The sequence below is a fragment of the Myotis lucifugus genome, unplaced genomic scaffold, assembly GCF_000147115.1.
Source record: "Myotis lucifugus unplaced genomic scaffold, Myoluc2.0 scaffold_87, whole genome shotgun sequence".
Taxonomy (NCBI): domain Eukaryota; kingdom Metazoa; phylum Chordata; class Mammalia; order Chiroptera; family Vespertilionidae; genus Myotis; species Myotis lucifugus.
The window spans coordinates 60521-79456 of record NW_005871135.1 but is presented as its reverse complement, the minus strand read 5'-3'; the positions used below and the strand labels follow the sequence as shown (position 1 = coordinate 79456).

The 18936-nt window shown below is 47.1% G+C and overlaps 1 protein-coding gene across 1 annotated transcript in view; it reads left to right on the top strand.

Moving 5' to 3' along the window:
- The window catches only part of LOC102436882 (astrotactin-2), a 483991-nt gene extending 465352 nt beyond the window's left edge, over positions 1 to 18639 (top strand). Inside the window, exons 17-19 of the mRNA XM_023755930.1 lie at positions 2794 to 2894; positions 5566 to 5749; positions 17818 to 18639. Coding sequence (XP_023611698.1) covers positions 2794 to 2894; positions 5566 to 5749; positions 17818 to 18055 — 523 coding nt within the window. The 3' untranslated portion in view covers positions 18056 to 18639. The remainder of the gene's footprint in view (positions 1 to 2793; positions 2895 to 5565; positions 5750 to 17817) is intronic.
- Positions 18640 to 18936: the final 297 nt, after the last annotated feature.

Here is an 18936-nt window from a genome sequence, read left to right as displayed (position 1 = left end):
AGCGTTACAACGGGGCAGTGTGCTGGGTTCCCTGCATTTGAACTGACAATTGTGCAGGGAAGGACTGTTTTCTTCCTGATTCACATACGAGGAGACTAGGATCACAGAGGATAATCAACTAGCCTAAGGCATGAAGCTAGTGAGCACCACTCCAGTGGATGCCCATTGGGCTGCAAGGCTCCTCCTGCTTCCGCACAGCATGCCACCAGGGCTCTGGGCGATCCCTCCTCCACCCCTGGCCCAAGGCCCTCTGCAGCCAGAGGGCTCAGTGCTGACATTGCTGTAGTGTGACGAGGTGTCTCTGTGGGCCTGTCACCGGCCCAGTGGCAGGTCCCATTGCAGCCGAGGATGTGGACCATGGATGGTCATGGGGTTCGCTGCCAGCTTGGCTTGTGGCATCACAGATACATACCTGGCCTGATGGACTGATAAATTCCTTTGTGCACCAAGAATGTCAGCTTCCTACTGCTTGTTATTTCAACTGGGGAAGCAAAGAGAGGACATTGCTACTGTACTGTCTTAATTACAATGAGATTCTGTATTAATAGTAAGGAGTAGGTTAGAAACATATTCCTGGGATGGGCTAAGTATGTCCCAGTTCTTTAAAAGAGAACTTAGGCTGTTTTAAAGAGGTTTACACACACACACACACACACACACACACACACACACACAGACAAATGCTCTTTTATCCATAAAGATACTGACTTCTGCCTACTGTGACCCTTGTACCAAGAAGTTCTGATTCACGGTGTCTTTTGTAAAAAACATCCTTTGGGGCATCAGACCACCAGGTATCCGTGCTTGGAGGGCCCGTGTAGATCACCCAGTCCAGACCCCCAAAGCCAACGAGGGTAGACCTTGGAGCAGCAAGAGTTGAGAGCGCAGGGTACGGCTTTAAAGTAAGACAGACCCGGCTACAAGTCCTGGCTCTTTGCTTTGTCTAACCTTGTGACTTGGGACAGATTGCTTCATTTTTTTGATCTTCAGTTTCCTCTTCCGAAAGATGGAGACAATAAATGCGATTATTTATTTTTAAAAAACACAACACATAGAAATGGCACTGCCTCATTATAGTTGGAGCTAGGTGAGTGTACCTAAGGGAATTATATGTATACAGAGCTGGTATCCACAGACCTTTGGCCGGCTGACAGTTTTTAAATTCATGAGCTTTGGAGTCGGACAAACCTACGCTTAACCCGCCAGTCCCAGGAATTCCTCTGTGGTTCTGGGCAAGCTACTTCCTCTTCCTGACCCTCATATAAAATAGAGTAATAGTGGCTATTTTTTAGGATTGTTTGGGGGAATTAATAGTAAAAATGCAGGTAAAACTGCTCAGCTCAGTGCTTGACACATATTAAAGTCTTGGTACATATTAATTAAGTTGTAAAATAAACTCATTTATGAAGTGCCTAACATCTGCGGTCAATCAGGGCTCATCATTCTGCAACTTGGAGACTGTAGTCTTAGCCCTTTTTATATAACATGAGGTGAGCTGAGGTATTGGGAAAGGAGGGAAGGAGAGAGGCCCCCTGAGATCACAGTTTCTTCTACTTGACCCCGGGAAGCCTCTTCCCACGCTCGCTACCGCCTCTGTCCTTGAAGACAGATGAAAGAGGACGGCATGACAGAGACAAGTCACTCAGATGCTCAACAGTCCTATTCAGGTTGCTCCTGGCCTTCAAGGCTCCCCTCTTCTTGGAAGTCTCTTTAGACTTTGTTTAAACCACAGAACGTTGCGATCTGGAGGTGTGAAGGGTCAGAGAGCCTTCTCAAGGTAGGCCAGAGGGTAGGGACGGCTCCAGAAAGAATTCTGTACGCTGGATTGGACCCGAATCTACCTGGTTCATGGTTTCCAGCTCTTTCCTTTTAAAGCCACACTGTCTGTCTACGTCCCCTAGCACAGCATGGAGCCTCGGGTGACATCATAGAAAGGTGGGGACATGCCATGTACCTAGAATAACACTGAGACTCCCACAGGTGCCCACTAACCTTCCACCTCACATCGTTTTGCTAAAGCCACACCCGCTGCCTGTTCCTCCAACAGTCAGGGCTCCTTCTCTCCTCAGGGCCTTACTGCTCTCCCTGTTTGGAAGGCTCTTCCCCCAGGTCTTCCTCCCGTAAGCCAGTTGCTTCTCATTATTTGGTTCTCAGCCCAGTCCTGCTCTCTACCTGAAGTCCTCCGTGGATAACACTGTCTAAAGCACCCATGTTCCCCTCCACATTAGTCTTCTTCACTTTCTCCTATTATATTACTTCTCACATTTACCATTAATGGAATATTTTGTTTACTTTTTGATTTGCTTTATGCATGCAGGGACCTTGAATCTCTTGCTCATCTTTATAACCTGAGCACCTTCCTACAATAATTCCTGGAACACACTTAATGCTCAATAAGTTAAATAAATGAATGGAGTAAGGTAGGTGAGTGTACCCAGCTATCTAGGATAGCATGGGGGTTCACTTCTCAAGTGCTCTGTTCCTCAGTAGCTATGAGTCCATGGAAAGATGCGCAGTCTAAGTCTCAGTTTCCTCGGGGGTGAAACGCAGGCGATAATAATCCCTGCCTTCCTGGTTTGCTTGCTTGTAAATAAAGAGATTAAGTGCAAAGGGCACAGGAGGCAGTTGGTGCTCAGTAAATGGTTTATAATGATCTTTTTTTGGAAATCATTTCTCCTGCAGCCTGAGTGTTCCCGACCACACCTGTGCTGTGGTCCAGGTTCCTCTTTGCTTTGCTTGTCCGGGGCTCTCAGAAGCCACAGCCCGGTGCTCTGTTTTCTTGCTGTGCTGCAGGTTCACTCTGTACGCTGTGGACACACGGGGGAGGCACTCGGAGCTCAGCACAGTGACCCTGAGGACAGCCTGTCCACTGGTGGATGACAACAAGGCGGAAGGTAGGTGACCCATTGCTTCACTTCCCAGGGGACTCCCATATTGTCTCTAATTTTTGTACCCAACCGTCACTAACCACCACCTCTTTCCTGCCCCCCCCCCCACATTTATTGGCATTGGGAGAAGAAAGTAAAGGAACTGAGGGAGGAGGAACATGGAGCTAAATTCATCAAAGCCATAAAAGAAACCCAGAATGGGCCACAATATCTTTGCCAGTGGACAGACCTGCTCCTCTTTTATAGAGTTTGTCTGTGTTTTGAGTCAAGCAATGATGGAGAGGAAGAGGCCCATGGCTGTATCCTGACCCTTCGCCTGCACTTCTTCGAGATCAGTCACTTTTGTTCATTTCAGTCTATGCTGCAGCTGGCAGAACAGTGGCACCTAGAAGACCACTTTGCCAGGGCAGACCAGCAGCCCCCAAACGACAGATGAGCAGATTACTGAGACAGTTTGACTGTGCAAAAGAGGGCTAAGGGGCGCCTGGCTTTAGTAGCCAGAGCAGCCTCTATTGCCTGCCTCGTTGGGCCTTTATTGGAATTTTTATCTTTAGATACAATCAGTAGGGTGAGTAATCTTGGGAGGACACATGTTTATATTGTCCTCTAGGCAAGGGCATCCAGGGATTAAGCATAAGGATTCCAGTAAACACCCGGGGGTCTGCATATGCACAGGCTTGTTTGGGAAGGTCAAGGAATAATTAGGGGCCCCGCCTTCGACACTCCCCTAAGTCTCCCCTAAGTCGGAATTCCAATAAACAGGGCAGGTGGCCTTCCACACACTTTCCTTTTCTCAGAATGTCCTCCTTACAACTTTCCAGCCAAGTCTCTTGTGCTCCCCAACACCACTTCAGCTTGCCTTACCAGTGTAGACATCACTGGCTGGTCACAGCACACTCTCCCATCCAGCTCAGGGATGGCCTCAGAATCCTCTGCAGCATAGAGCTACAATGAGCGAGTGTTACTATCAGTCAGAGTTCACACGCAAGAATAAATCTTTTTGCTGCTCCTGTTCTGTGGAATTGTAAATATCAGGCAAAACACCTGACAAAATAGAACTAGTCAATCGGATCCACCGTACACGTCATTCCCAGGCAACGTGTAGATGCGGTCTCTATGTCAGGACTGGCAAAGATGTGATAGCAGCTCACGCCCTGCTGGTTCACTTCAGGCTGCGCAAGTGCTTTCTAAGGCCCTGGCACAAGCAATGCAGGAGACGCGGAAACCTCCTTTTCGGAGTTCACGTTCCACAGGGAGAGAGAGACATTTCTACAAAAGCTCGATACCAAATGCTCTGTGTGCAAGTAGGCGAGAGGAAATGGTGAGCTACTGAGTCTCAAAGGCAAAGGGACTTGAGATGTTTTGCTGAGAATTTTATTAATTCTACTTTAAAATAACGCAGCCCAGCGGGAGTGGCTCAGTTGGTTGAGCATTATCCTGTACAGTGAGAGGTTGCATGTCCAATTCCCTGTCAGGCCACGTACCTGGGTCGTGGGTTCAATCCCTGGTCGGGATATGTATGGAGGGCAGCCATCGATGTCTGCCTCTCTCTCTCTCTCCCCCTCCCCCCACCTTCCTCTCTTTGGGTATGTCTTTAGATGAGGATTAAAATAAATAAAAAAAGATACCTTAAAATAATACATTCACATTGTTAAAAAATATAAGAAAAATAAAAATCAGAGTAGAAAATAATGCAAAGTACATGCGCCCCCCAGTTCTCCTAGAGCAGTGGTTCTCAACCTTCCTAATGCCGCGACCCTTTAATACAGTTCTTCATGTTGTGGTGACCCCCAACCATAAAATTATTTTTGTTGCTACTTCATAACTGTAATTTCACTACTGTTATGAATCGTAATGTAAATATCTGATATGCAGGATGTATTTTCATTGTTACAAATTGAACATAATTAAAGCATAGTGATTAATCACAAAAACAATATGTAATTATATATGTGTTTTCTGATGGTCTTAGGCGACCCCTGTGAAAGGGCCGTTTGACCCCCAAAGGGGTCTCGACCCACAGGTTGAGAACCACTGTCCTAGAGGCAGCTGTTGTTAGCAATGACTTGGGGACATACATAAATTTTGATTAGTCTTCAAAGATACAAAGACATGCTTTCTACTCAGGAGAGCTGCCTATTAAGGTCCATTGATTGGTAGGAATGGAGGGAGGAGTATGAATGGTCATGAATGGCAAGTGGAAGATTCTGGATTTCCTTTGAACGATTACTGAATGAGGACCTGTCAGACCTGATCACAGAAACATGCTGGGAAAATGGCAGAGGGGAGACAGAAATAGACTATTGAGATGAGCCCAAGACAGTTTACTTAAGCCTCTGTACTTGCTTTAATGTTCAATCACATGCACAAAACTTTGTTAATAATGAATCTTGCCGTTATGAGCACTAACTTTGTGCCCAGCCCTGTGTCAAGTCCTTCACATCCGGTTTTTAATTTAGTCCTCCCAGTGCTCCTCCGAGTAGACGTTGTTATCACTAATTGAAAGGAAAACTGAACACAGCTAGTTCCTGACACATTCAGGATAGAACTGAGGTCTGTCTGCCCCCAAGGGCCATGCAAGTGAATCCCTGCATGGATATGCCTCCCTTGTTGCAAAGCATGTCTCCATCCTCACTGTTCCCTACTGTCCAGTGATCTGTGCCTTCTTCCCCCTCAGAGATAGCCGACAAGATCTATAATCTGTACAATGGGTACACAAGTGGAAAGGAGCAGCAGACGGCCTACAACATGCTGATGGAGGTCTCAGCCTCCATGCTGTTCCGAGTCCAGCACCACTACAACTCTCACTATGAGAAGTTCGGGGACTTCGTCTGGAGGAGCGAGGATGAGCTGGGGCCCAGGTATGCACATCTGAGTGTGAGTGGAGGGGTACATTCTTCTTGCTTTCATTAGATTTGACTGGACCCCTTTCCCTGTAGGCTGAGAATGGGCTTTATCTAATAAATAAGGGTTGCACTCACCTTGGTCATGTTGGGGCTAGATAGAGATGGGACATGGGAGGGAGAAAGAATCTTGGAATCTTAGCTTCTTGGACTCCTGGAATGTCAGATAAGAGAGAAACATCAGTGCTCTTCTGATTAATCGCTCCCCTTGCCCAACTTCCACCTCTGATTTTAGAGACGGGAAACTTGGGCTCCTTGAGGGGCTGTGTCCTAACCGAGATCACGGAGAGGCACCGTTGACAGGCCATGGCCCCTAATCCAGGGCTCTTTCCACTCTTCCATAAGAAATCTGAGATTTTCTGGAATGAAGTCCAATAGTGACCATGACTAAATACATTCATAACACACTGTAAGGTATGCTTTTTGTCAACAGCAGTTATAGTCAACCACTGTTCTAAGTGCTATGGAGGATTCAAACATAACTAAGATGCAGTTGCCATCTTCTGAAGCTTCATAAAGCAGCATATGAAATGGTGGCTGCATTTCCTGCCTTGCACCTAACAACGTCATCCATCCATTCATTCATTCGTTCATTTATTCAGCACATACTCATTAGCACATCTTACATGTTAGTTGTTGACCATGCAATGGTGAAAAGGTACTTACACATAGGTTACCTTTGCAGGTAATTAAACAAGCAATAGCACAGAATAGGAATAGCAAGTGTCATGAGAGCAAAATAATAGGGCCCTTTGGGCAGGCGAGGCATAGACACCTGGTGAAGGCTTCCCAAGGGCTGACACTCTGAGACCTAAAGGGTGATGCGGGGTCAGGCAAGTGGAGGGAGAGAAGGATTAGAGGGTCTGGGGCAGAGGGACTCCCTGGGAAATGCTCAGAGGAGATGATGGTATTACATGAGGGCTAGGTTTTTCCCTCAAAGTTTAATCATTTACCTGCCACATCTATGTTTTTTGTCATATCACCATGCCATATATATTTTGTTCATTTGCTACCTCTTCCTTAGATTCACTTTTTACTGCAAATATATTTGAAAAGAAAACACGGTGTCATCTTGTAAAGGGGAACGTAGCACCATCTAACCTCAATAGAGAATTAAACCTAAACATTCATACAATGGAAAAACTACACACTTTTGTTCCATCCTGGACCAACTCAAGGCTCTCCCTTTAAAAGGGCAGCTCGGCGAGTGTTAAAGTAGTGCTAAGACACAGTCTCAAACCAAAAGGTGTGTTTTGTTTTTAAGTAACCTGGAGGAAGGGACGAGAGTGAACAAGGGAGCTAGCTGCTTTCCCAGTGTGACTCGCTGTTGTTTAATACTGGGCATATGCTCATCTCAAGCACCACCTCAAATCCATTCCCCGCCTCAGGGGAACTCCTCCTGCACTTCGGTAAACACTGTGTGTGTAAGAACTGAAAGAATTTCCAAATTGTCAGAGCAAAGTGTGTGACAGCAGGAGCGGTAAAAGATAAGAAGGGGGAGGTCAGCAGGGGCCAGTCCTGAATGCCCGCTAAGTAGGGTTAAAGAGTTTGGATTATCTCCCTGGGGTAATGGGAAGCTTTTTCAAGTGTTTTTCACAGGGAGGGGGTGATATGATTAGATCTTCAAGGGAGAAAGAGCCCTCTGACTGCAGTCGGAAGCGTGGACTAGCGAGGTCCAGACAGGAGGGAGGCAGGGAGGCCCTGGAGGCTGTTGTGGTGATAGGCGGGAGAGACAGAGCCCTGCTCTGGGCCAGGATAGCATCGGTGGTGCTGGGGAGAATCCATGACTTCTTGAAACATTTAATGGACTTTCAAAAGCTTTAAAATTACCCCATAAACTGGACAAAGGAGGGTATCCTCCCTCTTTCATAGATGATAAAGACTTAAAGGCCCACCAGGGTTAAATGAGCTGCCCAGAGTGGGACAGTTTTTATGGAGTCTGGGCCTGCCCTGAGCGCCCACCCTGAGTCCTCACAATTGCAATAACCTTCTGGGAATGTGAGGCCCTCAAGAGAAGAGACCAGAGCTTGGGCCAGGGATAAAAGGGATCTCTCCTTGGGCGGGGCCTTATCTGTTCTGTGGGGTCCTGGACCCGGTTTCTCATGAAAGGAAGGTTCTTTAGATAAAAGCGGAATGAGGGCAGATAGGCTTGAGCCCCGGCTGCTGTCTTGCTGTGGGCAGGGGAAGACGTTCCACTGTATTGGGCTTTCCCAAGGGCTCAGGGAGTTTGAGTGGAAGCTGAGCCAGAGTCCCACCCTGACAATGCCTTTACACCTTTGGGACCCTTTATGACCCTTCGAGACATGAATCATCTGGAAAGGCCACCTGGCTGCCCAGGGAGGCAGGACAGCTCACTTGGTAATGGATTGTGATGACTCGCTAACCTCTGGCCAGCCCGTCACCAGCCACTGTCTGCCAACCCACACCCGTGGCACACAGCTCCCTCCTCCTGTGGTCTTCCCAGTTCCCAGAGGGCCTCCAGCATTCCTCCAACACTGCACACCGGCGTGTTAGCAGGAACCAAGGCATGTGTAGCCGACTCCATCCGGCGCTGCTAGTAAACTCACTGTGCACCCTTGGGCTCTGGTGCTCACTGGCCCTCAGTTGCCTCATCTGCAAAGTGATCAGGATAAGCATGTCTAGTGGTACTTAGTATTTTTTTTAACTCATGGAAAATTTATCTTCTAAGTAAATCTTACATAGAACCCCAGGTCTTAGATAGAATGCCGTCTCCTCAGAATATCCTTAATACTTCTACTCGCTGACACCTCATGTTTTAATTTTCTGCACTGTACCTATTAGTTTTAATATCCTGTACCTCACATGTCTTTACTTATATGTCACTCCTCTAACCCACTACAATGTCAGTTTGTATAGCTGGCGATCCTTTATGTCCAATTTGCTCCTGTAAGTAGGCGCCAACTGGTTCCTTATCGAATAATCATATAATGGGATGAGTAGGTGTGTGGACTCTGTGGGCCACTGAGTTGTTCCTGGAGAAGCTAGAGTGGGTGGTTTGGATCCCCACCTGCCAGGTCTCCTCTTCAACTCCCTGCCAACACCAAGGATCCTGGAGGTTTCTCTGAGCTATCGAGGATCTATAGATCACAGTAGCAAACACCTGAGTTCCACAAACTAAAGTCTTTGCAGCTCAAAAATAGCCTTGTAAAATGATGCATTTTTCTTGCAAGTAGTAAGAGACTTGAAGAGCCCTCACTTCATGAATATATTGATTCATTGACTCATTGAATGTGCTTACTATGTGCCAAATGCTGTGCTGTGGGCTGGAAACACACGTGTGGAGAAGACAGTGTCTGCCTTTACAAGGCTCAGTATCTCATGGGGAAAAGGCTGGTCAGCGGGCAGGGGCAGTGAAATGAGGTAGAAGCACCGCACTAGATGAAGAGTGTGGGAAGCAGGTTTTAGAGCAGTGCTTCTCAAATGGCAATGTGCGTGAGGATCGCCTGGGGCCTTAGGAAAATGCAAATCAACTCGGTGGTCTGGGATGGGCCAGAGATGCTGCATTTCTAGCAAGCTCTTAGGTGATGGCGATGTTTCTGGTCCAAAAGCATACTTTGAGTGACAAGGCTCTGGATGCGGGTAGCTGGTGCAGCTAATCCAGACGTGGAGCTGAAAGAAGAATTTCTGGAGAAGAAATTGAAGCGTCTGCTTAAAGTTAAAGAATGAACAGGAGTCCTCCCAATTAAAGGAAGGGCGTTCTCATTGGAAGGAACAACCTGTGCCAAGACAAGAGGGGGCCGGGCAAGAGACTATACTTTAGTCAAGAAGTAGAAGTCTTACTGGGGCAGAGAGTTGAAGGTGAGAGGGAAAGGTAAAAAACAAGGCTGAAGAGTTCAGCAGAGGTCAGGTCATGAAGGCTGTTTTGAGACCTTTTCTGGAGTCTGTTCTTTCTCTTAAAAGCTGGGTTTTAAACTGAGGAGCCATATGGGCCAATGTGCCAGGTCTCTCAAAGGTTAGCCAGTGTGCAGAACCTCAAGGTATAGGAGAGGGAGCAAGAGTGCCCTAGAGCCAGGGGCGATGGGGTCCTTGTCCTTGCTTTGCTACCCACTTGACTTTGGACAAATTCCATCCCATTCTGCACCTCGCTTAATTACACCAAAGGGCTGGACTTCAAAGTTCCTTCCAGCTGGGAAGCCATGGAACCAGCAAGCCCTGAAGGTCATAGTGAACAGAGAACAGACACCAGCCCAGTGTGTCCTGTTTTTCAGGGACTAAGCTGGCTCGGGTGATAAGAGCATTTCCCGGGAGCATCCTGAAGCTATCACGGGATGAGCTCTGGTAGGATTCTGTTGGTCTATAATCACCAACCCTCCGGATCTGTGGTCACATAACCCCCATAAAATTCAGTGACAAAAGGGCAGCTCTTACCTCTACCTAATAAATCCATCAGGCCAGTGCTCACCAGAGCCTGCTTCCCATGGCAACCACAGGTTACTTCAAACAGCTGCGCAGAAAAGACCTGCTGACACAGCTGTCCCAGCCACACGGTTCCTATGAGGCGATTAGAAAATCTGAGCTCATAGGTGGCCAGGGACCAGCACTGGCTCCAGTCTGAACGTCCTTGACCTCTTGGGCCTCTCAATCCTCTCGGTTACAGTAGACTAAGAGGATAGGGTAGGGAGAAGAGAGTAAGCACTTGAAAAGGTTTTGTTTCTGTGGGATCGATCTCCTTAGCCTAGGAAGGGTGTAGTCATGCCGTCAGCCCCACGTGCTTTCACGGCAGACATCGCTTATAGACCATGGCCCGGGATCTTTCTCAGCATAGCCCGACGAGCTTTTCCCATCTGAGGAGTTGGCACATTCGTGAACATAGCTGCTATGTCCTCAGTGAATCAAGCCTGGGGTGTCCCTGGACGTCCTTTCAGTACAAGATTGTATTAGTTTCTTCCTTAGATATTGTGGATTAACTCTCTTGGAATTTCTAGGACATTGGGAACAAGAGCAAACGTAGGCTTCCAGGGCCATATTCCTATCATCTCAGATGCACTGCTAATTTTTTTTGCATCTTTTGACATTTCTGAAATCAGGATGGACATGAATGTGCACATTCAGTGTATTTTTTTATTTTCTTGAAAGAAGTAGCGTCTCTTATCATTGAGGATGTCTTAGACCGGATACATACAAACAGCGCACGCTGTGACTTTGAACAAGTGTCCCATAGATCAAATTCCCACCGATAATGTAGCAAAATTGCTTATATCTTGAAGTCTCTGTCAGTTCCAAACGGAAACAATTTTGGGTTCGTTGAGTCTCAAGTCATTCTTACCATCAGTTTAGGAATGGATTCTTGGGGAAGTAGCACAGTTTCTTGTGACAGAATGAGGAGACAAAGCCCAATGTAACTATTTTCACCAGTCGCCTTAAAAATCACATTTCAAGCCTGGTGTTGAGGATCTATATTCAGGAACAATTAATACCTGGGCTTCCGGTGTTCTGCTTAGTGGGTATGGTCGGAGGTTAAATTTGATGTGGATATATTTTGAGAGGAAACCTAGTGAACTACTGGGAAGCCATTAAACTATGGTTTTATTGTACACATGTATCACACCAGCTTAAAATATACATGTATGGAAGTAGGTTTACTAAGTGGAAATAACTCTATTGTATTTTGTTCTAAAAGTAACTCTTGCTCATTCTGTAACATTCAAAACGATAAAGACGTATATAAAACGCAAAGTGAAAAATTGACACCCCTGAACACTACAGTCCCCAACCAAATCACAGTGTGCACATACCTTTCCAGACACAGGTATGGAAGTGACAGGGCTATGCATGTGAATAGGGAAACTGGCACAGGCTTGAGAATACGTCTCCATCTATAACCACAGCTCCATCTCCATCAGCTCTGAACACAGGTACTCTGTGTTCTGTCATCTGACTGTCCACACCTAACACTACAAGAAAAAGTCTTTTCCCGTGGATGTATATGCAAATATGTTGTATCTTCCAGGGGCCCGTTAGCCATGCAATGATATGAATTGAGTCCTCAGTTAAAGACCAACTGGGTTTCTTTCAACTGCTTTGCTATCGGAAGTAACGCTGTATAAGCATTTTCCCCGCTTGCCTCGTTGCTTCCTCAGGTCTACATGGTGCCCTTGTGCGGGTGAATCCCTTTACCTACCCTGCCTAGAGAGTTGCTAGGTTTTGAAAGCTGAGGACTGAGAATTTCCTTAGTTCAAGTCAATTCACCCTGACGAATCTGACTGATCTCCTTGCAGTCGGGAGCTGTACACCTGGGGAGAGGTACTCTGAGAACCAGGCGGGAAATACTGGTTGAGCACCTGGTATGGGCCCAGTCACTTACATCTCATTTCACTTCCTGAACAATCAGTTTTGAAGTTTAAGCAAGAGAGGATCAGTGGAGTTAAGTAAATTGTTCAAGGTTACAGAGCCAGTAAATGTCAGAGCCCAAATACAAAACATTGTCTTCTATATCAAGCCAGTGTCCAATCCATTATAACACACTGCATCTCATGATATGTGCACAAATAAGGGAAAACGAGACTCAGTAGAAAATATACAAACGTCTCAGCAACAAAGGGAAAGCATGATTTATGGTATCTGGAAAGCCCTGGAAGACCCCCATTTTAGCATGACTTGGAAGCATGAGTAGACCTCAGTGAATGTGGTCCTCTCATCTCAGGGACTAAATTCTTTGGCAACGGTGTCACACCAGGTCCTGTTGTGAAGTGCTCATCGGATGCTCAGCAGATGGCATTTTTCTGTGAACCAAGCCCCCAATTTCTTTTAGATTAAAAACAAACCAACAAAAATTGACTCCAACTTCAACTCTGCTCTAGTCTGAATGTCTGTGTCTCCCCTAAATGTTTGTGTTGAAACCTAATCCCCACCATGATGGTATGAGGAGGCGGGCCTTTGGGAAGTGACTAGGTCAAGAGGGTCAACCACTCATAAATGGGATTAGTGCTCCCATAGAAGGGACCCCAGAGAGAGCCTTTGCCCCTTTCACCATGTGAGGACACAGTGAGAAAGCACCATCAGTGCACCAGGAAGCAGGCCCTCGCCAGCCACCAGACCGCACCACGATCTCTTGGACTTCCAGCCTCCAAAACTGTAAGGGAAAAGTTCCTGTTGTTTATAAGCTTCCCCATCTGTGGTATTTTGTTGCAGCAGCCTGAATAGACTAAGACAGCCTCCTTTTGAGAACCTATTTGATCAATTCCAGTGAAGGGGAACCCACTGGAAATATGGAAATACTCATTATATATTTAGAGGACTCCAGTTTTAAGTTTTTATTATATTGAGTCAAAATTTGCCTTCTGTCGATTTTCAAGTGGCTTCATGCGTAAAACTCGGGTGCCTTGCAGCAGAGATCTGAGACTCTGTTCTCTCTCTCACCCTGTTAACCCTGGTCAACTCCTGTAACCAGCCTGAGGCTCACTTACACCACCTGACGCCTGGGAATAAAGCACACACTTTAGAACTGTGGTGAGAATGATGGCACATAGTAAGTACTCAATCAATTATAGTCATTATCATCCCAGCTCTAGTTTTTCCCACCAATTGTCTTCAGTTACTAGAACAACATACCATTTGCATAAATTCCCCCTTCAGTGGACACCTCCACTCCTGCTTTCAGTACTTTCTCAGAAGATGTGCTCTTGAGACAACCTTCATCATCATCATGACCTGGCTGCAATTTGCATATGTCCCTCTTACCAGAAGTGACCGGGGATCTCCAGCTGTGTCCTGACCAGCATGAATGACATCAGTACTTCCCTTCAGCTGCCCCCTCCACTTCTGAGATTGCGTTCCAAGTTTTTGCAGCCACGTCATGCCCTCGACTCTCATTAAGCTTGAGGTCAGCTGACACAGACACATTGGAGCTCAACTCAAGGAGGTGGGAAAAGGGAAGGAGGCCAACAAGAATGTTTCCTTATTGCCTCTTCTCTTCCTCTCCATTCCAAGGCCCCCTTAGAAATTAGGTCTCTGTCTGATAACTGTGTCAAACAGCTGATTGGGTAAGAGGGCTGGGAATAGAATAGTTGTTCAAAGGTTCTACAATTCCTGGAGTAGTGGCATCTGATCCCAGCCCTTGACTCTTTCACAAGCCAGCCCTGTGTCAATCTTGCCTGCTGATAGAACCAGTAAATTATTATGTGGTGGCCTTCCTTCACCTCTTGCTTCCTATCCTAGCGGGCTGAGTCCTGTCTGCAATGAGGAAGATTTCATCTTCGGTATTTGAGAAAAGTGGTCACTCTGCCTGTGATATCTCTCTCTCTCTCTCTCTCTCTCTCTCTCTCTCTCTCTCTCTCTCTCTCTCTCTCTCTCTCCAGGGAAAGCTTGGAGCATGCCTGGCCTTTGATTTATGGCTCTCTATTACTAGAAGTTATTGCCCAGAACTCTCACCTTTGTTCTCTCACTCCCCCTCCTCCTCTCCAGCCTTTGAGCACCTCCAACCTTTCTCTCCATAGCTTCACCCTCCGAATTTTTCTATCCTTGTGGCATCTGATCCCAGCCCCTGGTCTAAATGCTGAGGCATTGTGTATGGTGGAGAAAGAGCAGGGACAGTTAAGCAAAATGGCCTTGGTGGAGTGCCTATAATGTATAGATTCCCATCCTGGGTGCGTATGGCAGTCATTTCATTGAAGTCTAACAACATCCCTGCAAGATAAGCATCTCTATTCCATTTTACAGATGAGGAAACTGACTCATAGAAGAGACGTGACTTGCCCCAATGCACTCTGACACCTACGTGCTTTCTATGATAAGATGCTACTCTGAATCTTGGCTAACATTTAGTGAGAACTAAGCAAATTGCCCAGGTTATCTTATCCTCCCCCAAACACCATTATTATTCCCATTTTACAGATGGGGTAAGAGCTCATGGCACTGAAGAGCTTGCTCATGATCCACATGGCCAAGCTGTAGAGCTAAGATTTGAATCTGGGTCTTCAGAGCCAAATATTTCATCTCAGCTCTATAGGGCCAGGAGCCTTGCTTCTAGCATATCCTTTATAACCAACTTAAGCCATTCCTTGAGGCAAATTATTTTCTCTCTCCAAACCCTCGTTTCCCCACCCATTCAAAAGGAGGCTTGGTCCAGTGAGTTCCAGGATTCTGTTGGAGAGAAGGGCTGAGCCTATGAAGACAAAGCATGTGGGTATGTTGGAGGAATTGCCCTTTCCAGCCTAATTTTGTATGTGGCTTATTTTTGTGACTGGTCAGACTGCGACTCTCCACTGCCCCACAAATAAAACACGTGGCCATGGCTTAGAAGATGGGCCGCTCTCTGCCGAACTGACAGACCTTCTGTCCATTTGCACCGACCATTTCAAGCAGTTGGTGGTTTTATGCTGTCTTGGTCTAACTTTGGAGGGTATCCCTCTGTCTCTCTATGTACCTGAAACATTCTTTGATCACTGACGACCTCGCTTAGATCTTCCATCTTCTAGGAAGACTCTTCGGAGCCCCCAAACCAATGATTGGGTGTCCCCTTGACATATCCCATAGCACCAGGCAAGCTCTTCAACCCAGCACTCCCCCTGTATTAGAGGCTGTTACCATTTCTGTCTGTCTGTCTCCTGCCACCGACTTATAAAGATGCTCAAGGCTTAAACCAGTACAGAGATAATAATGATGGTGGCGGCGGAGGTGGTGACGATGATGGTGATACTTTCTAACACACATGAGGGGCTTACTGTGTGCCAAACACTTGCCTGGAAGTTTTACATGGATTAACTAACAATTGGCATGTATTATTTAATCATTGCCATAACTCGATGAGGTAGACAGATGTTATTTTCTTTTTATAAATCAGGAAACAGAAAGAGGAAGTCGCTTCTTAAAAGCACAGGGAGCAAAAGCAAACCCGAGCCTAAGAACAGTGGCACCTGTGTGTTGTCTCCCTCATTGCCTGCTGCCGGTCTTGCCCTCCCCCAGTTTGATCCTCCTCGAGCAGCCAGTCTCCACTGGCCCCTGCCGCTTCCCCAGTTTCCCACTGTGTCCTCACTCACACACTGGATTCTAGCCATCAGAACTTCTATGTAATCCCTTATCTCTTTGCCTTTGCCTCTGCCTCCTGTTATGTCCTTGCCCTTTTCATGGCCTGACCCCTCCTCATTTATGAGGCTCAACACAAGTTCCCCTCCAACTAAGACCTCTTCTTGCATGTCCCCAATCCTGCCCAGGCACCTTCCTCTGTTTTCCCATGGGCCCTATGCCTGCTTACATCATTGCCCTTGCCACCTGTGCTGTAACTGTCAATCTGTCTGTCTTTCCCACTGGATGGGGAGCTCAGCCACATACTAAATGCTCAATAAATGAGCAACTGGTGACTTTATCCCCATTGACATCACAACAGCCCCATTTTTCAAGCGAAGAAGCAGGCTTAGAGACGTTAAGTAAGTCTCCCAAGGGCATGGAGCTATTAAGGAACAGATTAAGCACGCCAAGGAGGAGGGGTAGGAATAACCTCCCCAGGCTGCTCTCGGGGAGGTGCCTGCCGGAGGGAGCGAGGACTAGGGTAGTGCGGCCACTCGAGTGCGATTATGAAGCTATGAATTCTTGGCACCTCAGGAAGTATTCCACCCAAGTGGTGAGCTATACAAAAAGGACTTTTTGAAAGGCACCTCATAAATTGTGCCCACAAAACGCACACACATAATCCCGGCCCTTTTCCAGCCGCCACACAGGTGCCTAACACAGTCTCCCATTTGTGGGGTCTGTGGTCATAAAACCGCCTGCCTCCTGGGGTCTCGGAGGGCCATGAGGACAGCAGGAGAGAGCCTGTTATTTAGCCCCTCAGGATTCCTGGGGATCTGGAAGGTAATAGGATGTAAAGAAACGTGGGTTCCACAGGAGACAGGCACTTGGACAGTGACATGGATTTGTGGTCTGACCGGGGAAAGGGACATTCCTTTCCCTCTCTAAGCCTGTTTCCACCTCTATAATGAGAGGTCAGACTGGGTCATTGGTTCCCAACAGGGATTGCTCTTGGCATCTGGTGGGCAGAGGTCCAGGGATGCTGCTGAACTTTCTACAGGACAGTACCCCCAGTAACGAATGACCAGCCCCAATGTACTATTCCTGCCTTTGAGAAACCCCAGACTAGGTCATCTCAAAGATCCTTTAATTTTCTATGCAGCCCTCATATCTCCCCAGAGCTCCTCGCTCTGGTGCTGGATAAAGGGCCCTGGGTAAATTACTAATGATGACCACCAAGTACAGAGTGATTCTTGCTCAGACTACTGTTCAGTATGACCTTAATCCTGAGACATCACCGTAGTAAGTAGTAATTCTCTATAAGAGTAGCTGTCATTTATTAGGCACTTACTCTGTGCCAGCCAGGCTTTGGGCATTTCTCAGATAATCTCACAGCCCGCTGAGGACGGTAAGACCACCATCACTGTTCTAGAGGTGAGAGCAATGACACGCAGAGACCCTGTGATTTGGGGACATATATACTAGGCTTTGACATATGATCCCAAATTTCCTGACTGTGAGAAGAGCAGGGGGGAATTAGAGAAGCATGAAAGCAGATAGGGAGGGACTTGTGGGTTGTCATGGTCTACATTCAAACGCTCAACTCCAAGATCAATTTGATGTTTGACCTTGGTCAAGTAATATCATTTCTCTGAGCCTTTGCCTTCAGGGCTATTGTAAAGATAAATAAACATTTTTAAATGTATGTAAAGGACCAATTTCTTACACATGGTATCAATACATTTTAGTTATTATTGTTGTTGTTTATCATTATTATAACAATTTCTACTGTGTTGGAGTCCCAAAGCTGACGCCTGGGACTCTCCTATCTTAGCAAAGGGTTATCCCTCCTTTTCATTTTTTCGACATTGAACAGTTGGAGAGGAGAGGTAGAGGGTGATATTGGAATGGGCGTTTGAAATACCACACTCACGTCAGGATGTATAGGAAGTTGCTGGGACGACAAGTCCTCCTTTGTCTGTTGATCCTTATTCACCCCTCAAAGACCTGACCCTTGACTGGGGCTTCTTCCATCCTCACTGTCTCCTCCTGCCTTTCAGGAAGGCCCACCTGATCCTGAGGCGGCTGGAGAGGGTGAGCAGCCACTGCTCCAGCCTCCTGCGCAGCGCCCACATCCAGAGCCGCGTGGACACCGTGCCCTACCTGTTCTGCCGCAGCGAGGAGGTCCGGCCCGAGGGCATGGTGTGGTACAGCATCCTCAAGGACACCAAAATCACGTGCGAGGAGAAGATGGTGTCCATGGCCCGGAACACGTATGGGGACTCCAAGGGCCGGTGAGGGGGGCCGCCACCCTCCGTGAGCACAGAGACTCTCCGTGGGAGGGGGAGCTGCACCCCCGTGGATTCCGGGGCGAGGTGGGCTGGGAGACAGCTGAGGATGGGCTTGGCCAATTAGGCTTGGCAGTGAGGCCAAAGCAAACTCTCTCTCTTGTGGATAGCCAACAGAGGACTTTGTAAACACTGGAATTATCCATTTTTCTCTACCTTTTATTTTTTCTAAGATATTATTTGACTCTATCCAAGTCTCTCCTTTTTCAACGTTTTCTTCTGGATGGCGGTCAATGCCGAGGCAGGAGCTTTCAGGTGGAGACCAAGCGGCCTTTCCCCTTCTTCCTTCCTGCGGCCACACTCAGCTTCCTCCCAGCCCTGGACCCCAGGAGGAGATGGATGGAGAGACGATCCGCCCTCCTCAGCATCAGGAAGGAAGCCCCGAGGATCTCGGCAGTGAGGAAGCGTGGGTCTTTAGGACTTTATTCCCAGCTGGCATTGAGTTTGCAGGACCTCGGCCTCTTCCTGCTACCTGTGGGTCTGCCCGGTGTCCCTGCAGGACTTTCCATGCATTAAAAATTCCTATTGTCTCTCTCTCTCTCTCTGCTTGGGTGGTGTTTCTTACCAACGGGGGACCTCTGTTTATTCACTCAACAAATATGTATTGATTATCTATTATCTGCCACGCATGGGCATGGAATGGAAGACAGAGGAGCTCCCTGCTCTCAGGGAACTTATTGTTCAATGGAAATAGAGAAGCAATCTAGTGATTTTGGGCTGCGATGGGTGAAGGGTAGAGATTCTCTGAATGCATTATTGGGTCATCAGACAAAAAGACAAAATGGTTTTTTGAAAAAGTGAGACCTCTGATCAAAGGAGGGGGAGGAGTAA